This window comes from Nomascus leucogenys, chromosome 17 (assembly GCF_006542625.1).
Source record: "Nomascus leucogenys isolate Asia chromosome 17, Asia_NLE_v1, whole genome shotgun sequence".
Lineage (NCBI taxonomy): Eukaryota > Metazoa > Chordata > Mammalia > Primates > Hylobatidae > Nomascus > Nomascus leucogenys.
Genome location: NC_044397.1, coordinates 91,829,699 through 91,841,239, shown reverse-complemented (window position 1 = coordinate 91,841,239; position 11,541 = coordinate 91,829,699). Strand labels below are relative to the sequence as shown.

Genomic DNA, 11,541 nt, shown 5'->3' with positions numbered 1-11,541 from the left:
ATTATTGAGACAGAGACTCGCTGTCACCCAGGCTGGAGTGCAGTGGCACAATCTCGGCTCACTTTAAGCTCCACCTCCCAGGTCAATGCCATTCTCCTGCCTCAGCCTCCCCAATGGCTGGGACTACAGGCGCCCGCCACCACGCCCAGCTAATTTTTTGTATTTATTAGTAGAGACAGGGCTTCACTGTGTTAGCCAGGATGGTCTCGATCTCATGACCTCATGATCCGCCCGCCTTGGCCTCCCAAAATGCAGGAATTACAGGCATGAGCCACCTCGCCTGGCTTTTTTTTTTTAAGACCGTCTCCTTCTATCATCCAGGCTGGAGTGCAGTGGTGCGAACTCGGCTCACTGCAACCTCTGCCTCCTGGGTTCAAGCGATTCTCCTGCCTCAGCCTCTTGAGTAGCTGCGACTACAGGCGCACGCCACACTCCCAGATGATTTTTGTATTTTTAGTAGACACAAGGTTTCACCATGTTGGCCAGGATGGTCTGATCCGCCGGCCTCGGCCTCTCAAAAGTGCTGGGATTACAGATGTGACCCACAAACCAGCCTTTTTATTTTTTATTTATATTTTCAACATACAATGGGTTGGCCAAGCATGGTGGATCACGCCCGTAATCCCAAGTTTGGGCAGCCAAGACAGGCAGATCACTTGAGGTAGGAGTTCAAGACCAGCCTAGTCAACATGGTGAAACCCTGTCTATACTAAAAATACAAGTTAGCCAGGCCTGGTGGCACATGCCTGTAATCCCAGCTACTCGGGAGGCAGGCACAGGAGAAGTGCTTGAACCCAGGAGGTGGAGGTTGCAGTGAGCCGAGATCCTGCTACTATACTACAGCCTGGGTGACGGACGGAGACTCCATCTCAAAGAAAAAAAAAAAGTGGCAGGGCGTGGTGGCTCACGCCTGTAATTCCAACACTTTGGGAGCCCGCAGCAGGCGGATCACGAGGTCAGGAGATCAAGACCATCCTAGCTAACACGGTGAAACCCCATCTCTACTAATAAATACAAAAAATTAGATAGGCGTGGTGGCGGGCACCTGCAGTCCCAACTACTCGGGAGCCTGAGGCAGGAGAATTGCTTGAACCCAGGTGAAGGTTGCAGTGAGCAGAGATGGTGCCATTCCACTACAGCCTAGCAAATAATAGAGTGAGACTCCGTCTCAAAAAAAGAAAAAAAATTTAACAGCAAGCAAATGGGTTTCTAGCAAACTACTCCGGACTGGGGTGACCACAGAAAATCCTGATGGCAGATAGAACTTGTGAGCTCGTCAGCAATTCGGAAGGTTGCTGAAGCCTGCAAAGTTCAATCCGGAGCCCCTCGCTCCACAGGGCCATCCAAATGCATTTGAAGTGACATCTTGTAATTCCTTGCCGCACTGATCCTACTTCAAATGCTCAGTAGACCCACGCAGCTGGCAGCTGCTTCTCAAATGACACACCGGTAGGGCATTCCCACCATTCCAGAACATTCCACCTAACACTGAGGCAGCCCCAGGCTGCAACTAACTAGGTCCTGGGTCCCCTTCTAGGTTCTGGGGAGCCCTGTACTGGGCAGCCCTGCTCCCCTGCAAAGACACCGTGAAAAATGCAGCACAGAGTCACCACCTTATCAAATTTATTATTCCAATGGCACTAGTACAGCTGGAGGTGCTCATGGTGACACTGCACAGGACTTCCTGCCTGCTAGAAATCATCTACCCACATGTTCCTTTCCCCTTTCTGGGGCAAAAGCCACTACGGGCCATGTACCCAAATAAACTTCTTAATGCGTTTGTTAAAATTTGTTTGGACATCTGAGTTTCCCTCTGAAGAAATGGAAAAAGTGTTGGGTGTCCCATCCCGCCTCCCCCTCCCCAACCGGCCCAGTAAGTCCCTGCTTAAGAGGGCGTGTCTGCTGCCTTTGGACTCTGGAAATAAATATCGAAAGAAACGGCATCAAGTGTTAAGGTTGAGTGATGGCACGCAGCAGGCCCCAGAAACCTCTCAGGGGAGCGTCGCTGTGTCGGACAGTCTCCAGGTGTCATCTGAGGATGCAAGAACGTGGTGCTGTGGGTGCTGCGAGTCCCCGGGGCGGCAGGCTCTGCACGAAGGGCTGCCTACAATTTGTCCAGGAAGTTGTCCAGGGCTGGGATGCCTTCCTTCAGGCCCTTGCGCTTGCGGGTCTCCGCCACCACCTGGCTGGGGCGGCTGCTGTTGTCGAAGGGGTCTCCGGGCAGGATCTGCCAGTGGTCGAACACACACTGGGGGAAGGCCTGGCCGCCCGTGTTGGACCTCAGGTCAGCAGTGAAGCCTGCAGAGGGAAGCGAGAAGCTCACAGAGACAACAAAGTGGCAGGACTCAGTTCCTCAGCCTGAGTCACCCTGCAGACCAGACACTCGGCCTGGTGCCCAGCACTTCACCAAGGGCCTAGCAAGCCGCTCATGGGCCTCATGCCCCTGCTTGTTCGGGACGACCCTGTGCTCCAGCTCGGCTGCTCTACTGGCCCAGGGCCTAGGCCTTCAGAGCTCCGGGCCCAGAGCCCTTCTCACGCTAGGGATAGGAGAGCCCCTCCCCTGGGAATTCAGTGATTTGGAGGTCCACAAGCTGTCAGAAGCTGGGCCGCCTGCTAAGTCCATCACCTGCTCCCATCAAGACACCTCCTTTAACACCCTGCTAAGCTTAACTAGGTTTCTGTCCCCCAAACTAGCCTGCCAGGCTCTGTAGGCCATGCCAGGCAGGCACTCACCAAAGGACTCGTTGACGGGCAGATAGGCCTTGACAACAAACATGGGGGTGCCGGCCACCTGGGACTCCTCGAACACATGGCCCCGCTTCCTGTTCAAAACCCCGTAGATGCCACCGACCACTTGCTCTGGACACTGCCAAAAGAGAATGACAAGCTGTCAGTGGCCGCTGGGCAGGATAGTGGCAGGGTCAGCGGTGGGTGGGCAGACCTCACCTGGATCTCCACAAGGTAGATGGGCTCCATGAGGCGCGGCTGGGCGGTCAGCACACTGGCATAGAGGCAGCGCCGCGCTGTGGGGATGATCTGGCCGCCCCCACGGTGGATGGCGTCGGCGTGCAGGGTCACGTCGTGGACATCGAAGCGCACACCCCGCATATTCTCCTCACACAGGGCGCCCTGGGGGAGAGGGAGAGCCACCGTCAAGGGCCGGATGCACCTCAGCTGCTTGCCCTCCACCTGCCAAGTCCTGCAGGTCTCCACCAGGGGGACCTGGGGCCTTGCCCGCCTTGGCCCCATTAGGGTCTCTGTCTCGGGAGGCAGGACCTTGAGGTCCCTCCAGAGCCTGGAAACAGGTGTGGTCGCCATGTGCTGAGCCGTGCCTCACCTCCTTGGTGGCCCACTGGAAGCCGGCCACCACACTGTCCTTGATCTCGTTGAGGTACTGCACACCCTTGGTGATGTCGGTGAGGATGTTGGGGCCAGTGCCGTCGGGCCCAAAGCACCAGATCTTGCGGGCCTCAGCCACGTCCCACTCGTACTTCTCGGCCAGGTAGCGTGCCCGCTGCTTGAGCTCCTGGCGGGCGGACACCTCGCCTTTATCGATGTCCTCGGCCAGGCCGTCAGGGAAAGGCCGCGCCTTCATGTACAGCCGGTTGTGCTTGTTGGGGGACTTGGAGAGGCAGAGTACGTTCGACTCTTCACTGACCGTCTCGCGGTACGAGACGACCGGGTCAGATTTCTGCAGAGAGAAGAGGAAAGTCCCACACTTGCCTGGAGGAAGAGGTGACCTTACACGCAGAAGCATCCTTAAAAGCCTGGCAGAGCTTTTAAGGACCTAATACAGCCTGGCAGAGCCACTTCAATGAGAATGAAGTGGAGTCAGTGTTGCATCGCCAAGCACATCTCACACCAGGCAAGGACAAGGAGCAGGGGCTCCACTGAGCTCTCCGGCGCAGAAACCACGGGCTTGTGGAATCTTAAGCATTAACAGCAAAGAAACAAGGTCTGGAGCAGGCTTGCCCCGACCCCTCCAAAGCATTTGTGTTTGTGGACAGAAGAGAGCAGGATGAGCTGTCTCCGAGTAACTCAGTAACAGCCCCGGAAGCCGGGCGTGGTGGCTCACGCCTGTAATCCCAGCACTTCGGGAGGCCAAGGTCAGGAGATCGAGACCATCCTGGCTAACGCGGTGAAACCCCGTCTCTACTAAAAAATACAAAAAAATTAGCCGGGCATGGTGGCGGGTGCCTGAAGTCCCAGCTACTCAGGAGGCTGAGGCAGGAGAATGGCGTGAACTTGGGAGGCAGAGCTTGCAGTGAGCCGAGATCACGCCGCTGCACTCCAGCCTGAGCGACAGAGACGCTTGTCTCAAAAAAAAAAAAAAAAATAGCCCTGGACCAGGCATGGTGGCTCACACCTGTAATCCCAGCACTTTGGGAGGCCGAGGCGGGGGGATCACGAGGTTAGGAGATCGAGACCATCCTAACACAGTGAAACCCCGTCTCTACTAAAAAATACAAAAAAAAAAAAAAAAAATTAGCCTGGCGTGGTAGCACGCGCCTATAGTCCCAGTTACTCAGGAAGCTGAGTGAGGCAGGAGAATTGCTTGAACGCAGGAGGTGGAGGTTCTAGCGAGCCGACATCACGCCACTGCACTCCAGCCTGGGTGACACAGCGAGACTCTATCTCAAAAAAATAAAATAAAAACAGCCCCGCATGCCTGTGGCAGACTGTAAAGAAGAAACTTGAGGAACCTAAGAAGCTGAGACCAAGGCCGAGATCAAGTCTAGGCGCCTGCAGAGCCCAGCTCAGCTCAGCTTTAAAGCAGAGGGCGGGTGTCCGGGGTGAGGCGTGGGGACAGCTGGTCACTGGAGCCTCACCTTGATGGGGATGCAGGCATGGTCCTCCTCCAGGTCCTTCAGGCAGATCTCCAGGTGCAGCTCGCCGGCGCCAGCGATGATGTGCTCTCCCGACTCCTCGATGATGCACTGAAAGGGACGTATGTGGGTCAGCACCAAAGGGGTAGCGGGCTCTAAACAGGCAGGACCAGGCTCCCAGCTTCCCTTTAGCGAGCGACCCCGCCAGGACAAGATTTCAGGGAAGGTGCCGGGAAACTGGGACCAGCACAAACTCCTGAAGAAATTTAAGACCCACAAGCTACAGTAAACACGCGCAGGGCAGCCTAGGAGAGGGTGGTGGTTGCCTGGGCGGGAGTCTCCATTTACAGCCACAGCCAAGAACCCCTCCTTTCATGACCAGTCACCCCAATCCGACAACCACAGCAACCCACACAGCCACAACTCAGGCCACAAGCCGCCCCCGCCCCCCCAGGGTGTCTGCTCCCAGCAGGTGCACTCCGTGCCCACCTGCACCATGGGGTCGGACTTGGCCAGCCGCTTCAGCCCCTCCACCAGCTTGGGCAGGTCGGCCGGGTTCTTGGCCTCCACAGCCACTCTGACAACAGGGCTAACACTGAACTTCATCACCCGCATGTTGTGCGCGTGCTCGAAGGTGGTGATGGTGCCCGTCTTCACCAGGAACTGGTCCACGCCCACCAGGCCCACAATGTTCCCACAAGGCACGTCCTCGATGGGCTCCACGTAGCGGCCCATCATCAAGATTGTTCTGGAAGAAGCAAAAAGCGGCAGCAGGCCGCAGGGATGGTTGTGCTGGATCCTGGAGGGCCAGGGCAGGTCCCTCCTGAAGTTGGTGGCCCTCCTGCCTGGTCCCAGAGCAGACTGGTGGCCTCCGCAAGGCCCTGACTGCCCCGTGGGGGCTGCCAGGAAACATCCTCTTCGGAATCACTGCCCTCTCCCTGGGTATGGGTTGACAGACGCCACCCACCTGTGCCCCGGGACACAGATGAGCGGGGGTCTGCTGTGCCCTGGGGATTGGAGCTTCTCCAGGAACGCCCTCACTGGGCTAAGGATAAAAGCTGTGGCTGGCACAAGTGTCACCCTATATTCCTTCTATGCTCCTTACTTCTAGCTCCCGACTGAGGAGCCCAAGACTTGGAGTAGGGCAGGGCCCGCAGCAGTGCCGAGGGGCCTGGCCATCACCCAGCGGCTCACCTCTGGATTGGCTTCAGGTAGAGGTCCTCCTTCTTCCCGGGGGTATAGTTGGGCCCCATGATCCTGACCTTCAGGCCGGTAGAGACCAGCCCTGAGAAGACTCGCCCAAAGGCGTAGAACCGACCTTTGTCGGAGGTTGGCACCATTTTGGAAATATACATCATAAGGGGGCCTTTGGGGTCACAGCTTTTAATACCTGAAGAACAGAGAAAACCCGCAAGCTTTATTCCAATGCAGCTCAGCCTTCTGGAACCCTGCAACCCGCAACCTTGGGCAACACAAAGTCCTCCGGCTGCAACTCAGGGCCCGGCCGCCAGGAACACGTACCCATGGCAGCCTCGTCGTCCGGGGGCCCCTCGTACAGGAGCTCGCAGCGGTACTTCTGGGCCGTCACAGGGGAGGGCAGGTGGATGGTGATCATCTGCAGCAAGGCGTCTCCAGCAGGCAGCCAGCGGCGCATCACAGCCTGCGGGGGCAGAGAGCAGCACATGAGACACCTGGGGAGCCCAGGATAGCCCCGTGCACACTTCCTCTCTTGAAGCCAAGGAAGCCAAAGTCAGGAGTAACGTTCTCCAAAGCACGGCCCCTTCTGGAAAGCGGCAAAAGCTATGCACATTCCTGCCAAGGCCCTCGCCCACACCTGTCCCAGATGGGGCTGGCTGCTGGGATGTGTCTCCAGCAGCACCCAGAGTCTAAAGCGAAAGGGGCAACAGCTGTCCCTGCCCAGCTGAGGACTTCAGCCCCCAGGCCTGGGCTGTCAGAGCATCCGGAAGCGGCAGCCTGTGATCCCTCCATCCCAAGGGCTGGGCCCAGGCCGCACCTTCAGCAGGGGTTTGCCTTCTTTGTCCTTGTCCTCGCTGTCCAGTTTGATGTCCAGTTTCTCTATCAGCTTTGCTGTCTCCTCTTTCTTGAAATTCATGATCGCATCAAACACCTACATTCCCCACCAAGAAACAGGAAAGCCCATTTGGGAACAGCAAGAGGAAGCCTGGCACTGCTTCCTGCTTGGAAGACTCAGGTCAGTGCAGGGGGACGCAGCACGGGAGCAGGAGCAGGCCTGGCCTGCCTAGCACAGGGCCCAGCCAGCTGAGCGGGTCGGGAGCTGGAAGAAACCTCGTGGTGCAGCAGAGGAAAAAGGCCACTCTCATTCAGACAAGGAGACAAGTTCTGACTCACAAGCACTGAACCGCCACCTGTCACCAAAGCCACAAGTTATCCAACCCCCTCCATGCAGGAAAGGTCCCAAGGCTCTGGCTGTGCAGTCCAGATCTTAAGACAGGAGCCCTGACTCCACCTCAGTTACAAACTGTGTCTCCTCCCATCTCGCACCTGCCCCACAGGGAGATGGGCCCAGTCAAGCTGACAGGCTACCGGCCGGAACCAATAGTCACATTGGGAGGGTGTCTGGCGCAGCCCTCACTCACCTTGAAAATGGGGTCAAGGATCAGCTGGCAGAAGGTGCGTGGCAGCTTCTTCCCTTCGGGGCTGGTGGCTGACTTGCTGAACTTGCCGTTGGCTGGGTCAAAGTACCTGGCAGGGAGAGGCCAAGCCAAATCAAGTTAGGGCCTCCAGGGGATGACTGGGGGGGTGTGGTCGCCAAGTGGACATACTTGGGCAAGACTCTATAGGGTGACTGGTGGGCTTGAGCCATGCTGTGAATAGCGCACCACGCCCCTGCGTCGCTGCCACTCCCCCCCAGGTGTCAGGAATCCCCGACTATATGCCGCGGGGCTCACCTGTCACCCCACAGCTTCTTCATCATGTCCTCTACTTTCTTGGCCCGCTCGGCAGGCCCCAACTGGCCCTCCCCCTTGGCGGCAAACTTGGCCACATACATCTCGGCAAACTGCTTCAGGGTGAAGGCCCACCCGTGGAGGCCAGACCCGAAGCCCACGGTACCAAGGACAGGATCGATCTGGAAGTGTGAGAAACGAGAAGCAGCCGTGAGGAGGGCCCCTGCGCAGAGCCTGAAGCTACGGGCTGGGTGCCTCGGGCATGGGCCTCAGACACTGGATTTCTTCAGTAGGTATCAGGTCAAAGTGAAGAAATGATCAGTCATCACGAAGAGGGGGGCCAGCCCCTCCGCCACCCACAGCACCATTCCCTGAGCTCATCTCTTCCAGCTGCCCAAAGTTCAAGGGCTGGGTCAAGCCAGATGAGAACATTCCAGCCCCCTTCTCTGTCACCCCAACATTCCTGGCAAAAACACACACTTCCAGTCCCCTCAGCTCAACTCCGCTCCCCACGGTCTCCTGCGGATCCCGCAGTGGCCAGCCCAGCATCCAGCCAGAGAGGCCGTACCATGATGTTGCCCATGGGGCCGCTCTCGCCCTCGCCGTAGGTGGAAATGATGACGTTCACATTCTCCACGATGCGCTGGAAAGTCTGGTAGAGCTCCTCGGGCTCCAGCTGCAGCTCCAGCAGAGCGCGGTCCATCTTGTTCATCATCAGCACAGGCTTGATGCGCTCGGCAATGGCCTGCCGCAGCACTGTCTCCGTCTGCACACACACGCCTGGGGACGCAGTGCACAGGGCGGCGCTGTCATCCTCAAGCAAGGATGGCCCTGGGTTCCAGGCTCTGCCTCAGGGAACCCACTGCTTACCTGACACGCAGTCTACCACCACCAATGCGCCATCGGTGACTCGGAGGGCAGCGGTCACCTCTGAGGAGAAGTCGACATGCCCAGGGGAATCAATGAGGTTGATGAGGAAGCCGGCGCCATCCTTGCTCTGCTTGATGAAGTTCAAGTCATTCTCCGAGAGCTCGTAGAAGAGGGAGATGGCACTGATGGAGGGAGGGACCCGTCAGTGGGACAGGAGCCACACACCTGACCCAGGGAGGCTGGGATGCTGTCAGAAGCCAGGCTGCTCCTCCCTCCATGACTCATCCCTGGAGAGGCTCCCACAACGGCCAACCCACCCTTGTCCTTTGCCCCTGTCCAAGACATGCCACCCCCACGACAGGGAACTCCTGGTACCAGCCCCATAACCAGCTCCTCAGAGCCCTTCTGACCAGACATCCTGCCCCACCGACCTGGTCCCAAGATTCATCACACCTGACTCAAAGTAGCAACTACAAGACCCAGCAGGACAGCAAAAGCCTCCAGAGACTCCGACCCTCCCCTCCTCACTTCTGCCCCTGCTCCAGCGGAAATGAAGAGCTTTAGCCAGAGTCCCTCACCATGGGACCAACCCAGGACAAAAAGCAGTTGGGGTCACTGTGCTCTGCGCTCACTCTACTCACATCAGGGGCCAGAAATTGATGTGGAATGAACGCCATGCAGTGCAACACAGGAGCTTCCCAGCATCCCGAGCACTAGCAACACCCTCCCCTCCCAGGTGTGACAGCGAAACCTCTCCAGATATTGTAGGAGTGGGAGCAAGTTCCCCAGGGAGGGAGAACCACTGAGTGAAGCCCCCTCCTCAAAACCTTCCAGCTCGCAGTACCCCCAATCCCTGTGCCTCTCTATCCTGTCTCGCTGGACTGAACCTCACTCATTCTCCCATGAATTAAGAAACCAGGGGAAAGAAGCGTTGTCAAGTCTCTCCCCGCCCACCCTGGCCCAGTGGCCTCCAGCTGTCAGGCCAGCACCTCCCTGCCTGGGTACAGAGGGCACGGGGAACTCACGTTGACTTGATGGTGATGCAACGCTCCTGCTCGTCCTTCCGGGTATCAGTGAAGCGTGTCTCCCCGGCCCGGGCTGAGGCGATGATGCCCGCCTTGCACACCAGGGAGTCTGTCAGCGTGGACTTGCCGTGATCCACGTGGGCGATGACAGACATGTTGCGGATGTTGGCCTTCTTGTCCATGATGGCGCGGATCTGGTCTACCGTGAAGTTCACCTGGGTAAGAGAAGGAGGCTCAGACCAGCTCTCGATTTCCAGGAACACAGCTTGGCACGGAGCATGCAGTCCAAACGAACCAGCGTGCCCAAGGCCAGAAGGGGGTTGGTGCTGGGGTGCCCCAAGCCCACCCAATCTTGCCAGCCTAACACCCTTTAAGGGCCACCCCAGAATCTCCAAACCACTGATAGTAGCTGTCATTCGATTGACAACCCGGAAATAAAAGTGCTCAGGAATAAAACTGAGTGGCGACAGATTTCCTTGATACCAGATACAAATACTAAAGTCTCCTTTGGGGCCAAACACCTAAGGAATGAACCCTCTCCTAAAACCTCCTCCACGTTGTCACCGGGCCACCCAAACTTCCCCTAGCAAGAAGCTTCAGCATAAAATGCAAGGTCACCCCTCGGCAAAGCGGATCAGACAAGGCCACCCACCCCAGGAAATAACGGGGAGCCGGACAGGCCCTAACCGCCACAAGCCTACATCTCGTGTCTCAGAAACAGTCTTTGTATATTTAGGAGTCACAAGAAGGACAAGTGCCTAGGGTCGACAGTTAACAGCATCAGGAAAAGGTATTTGGAAGGAAAAAGGGGGCCTTTCAGGTGTCGCTTTGCTCGTTCTGCCATTTCCCTGCTGCCCCTAGTCCCCCGGCAGAAAATCGATCTCAAACTCGCGGCCCGCGGGTTACATAAGGCGCCTCCCTGTCTCCCCGTTTCCACCGCGGTGCCCGCCATTACTACGCCTGCCACATCATCATATCCCACCCCCACCCCCACCCCCGCTAACACCCCAGCTCCAGCCAGGTCTGGGCAAGGTTACGGCGCCCTCGGAAGCGGAGAAGGGGCTCGGTGAACAGCGCGGCGCACAGACATGGCGGCGGCCGCTTCCCCAGCCCCGGCTCCTCCGGCCCCGCAGCCGCTACGTCTCCTCCTGGCACGGGGGGCCCCAGCGTCCCAAGCTAGGCAGCGTCGGCCCCGCGGAGGCCCCGCCGCAGTTCCGGGGCACCAGCGAGGCAGGGTTACTCACCATGGTGGCGGATGGCGGTGGATTCTCCCAGGTAGAACCGAAAGAAGCGAGTCGCGCCGAGGATGGCGGCGACGACGGCGGAAGAGAACGCTGACGTCAACACTCAGCTTTTTATAGGCGGACGCCGGTTGGGTGGGTCATGTGACTGCGCTGCGGAGGAGGGGCGAAGGGACGCCGCGCAAGCGCACGGAGGCGTGTGCCCCACCCCGTTAACCCATTCGGCGCCGGTGCGGCGCCCTAGGATACAAGCTGGGCATCTCGGGGGCGGTGGTCGCCCTCGGTGTGCAGTGTTCAGGTGCACAAAGTAAAGAGCGCCGTTTTAGCTGAGAACAAGAACCATAGCAACGATATTAGCTTACAAATTGTCCAGTACTTCTATTAAAACCAATTTACCAGGTGAATAGAGTCTGTGGATTATACCCGAGTCAATTTCCCTGTTTGGGCATTGTTACGTAAGACGATACCCCTGGGAGAGGCCGAGGGAAAAACGACACTGGCGACCACTATACTGTTTTTGCAACTCCTTACCTGTAATTATTTGAAAGTAAAAAGCTTTATAAGAAGCAGGCGTCAGGCCGGGCGCCGTGGCTCACGCCTGTAATCCCAGCACTTTGGGAGGCCTAGGCGGGCGGATCACGAGGTCAGGAGA

At 57.7% G+C, this 11,541-nt stretch overlaps 1 protein-coding gene and 1 non-coding gene across 2 annotated transcripts; both read right to left on the bottom strand.

The window, feature by feature from the left end:
- Nucleotides 1-1,606: 1,606 nt before the first annotated feature.
- On the bottom strand, nt 1,607-10,972 carry EEF2 (eukaryotic translation elongation factor 2). Its single transcript, XM_030797349.1, has 15 exons — nt 10,893-10,972; nt 9,649-9,863; nt 8,624-8,805; nt 8,322-8,533; nt 7,757-7,935; nt 7,445-7,550; nt 6,841-6,954; nt 6,348-6,486; nt 6,021-6,216; nt 5,316-5,574; nt 4,830-4,937; nt 3,338-3,691; nt 2,947-3,129; nt 2,734-2,866; nt 1,607-2,298 (listed from the first exon to the last, which is right to left on the bottom strand). The coding sequence occupies exons 1-15, from the start codon at nt 10,893-10,895 to the stop codon at nt 2,105-2,107; spliced, it is 2,577 nt and encodes an 858-aa protein (XP_030653209.1). The 5' UTR covers nt 10,896-10,972; the 3' UTR covers nt 1,607-2,104.
- On the bottom strand, nt 8,021-8,086 carry LOC115831062. The gene has a single exon (XR_004026609.1). It is a non-coding gene; the product is annotated as a small nucleolar RNA SNORD37 (small nucleolar RNA).
- Nucleotides 10,973-11,541: the final 569 nt, after the last annotated feature.

What these genes read in the sequence shown, in the direction of transcription:
- EEF2 (XM_030797349.1), bottom strand. An exon ending in AAGAAGCTGTGGGGTGACAG is followed by an intron (nt 7,551 to 7,756) that starts GTGAGCCCCGCG and finishes TCTCCCTGCCAG; the next exon opens with GTACTTTGACCCAGCCAACG. An exon ending in GGACGACGAGGCTGCCATGG is followed by an intron (nt 6,217 to 6,347) that starts GTACGTGTTCCT and finishes TCTGTTCTTCAG; the next exon opens with GTATTAAAAGCTGTGACCCC.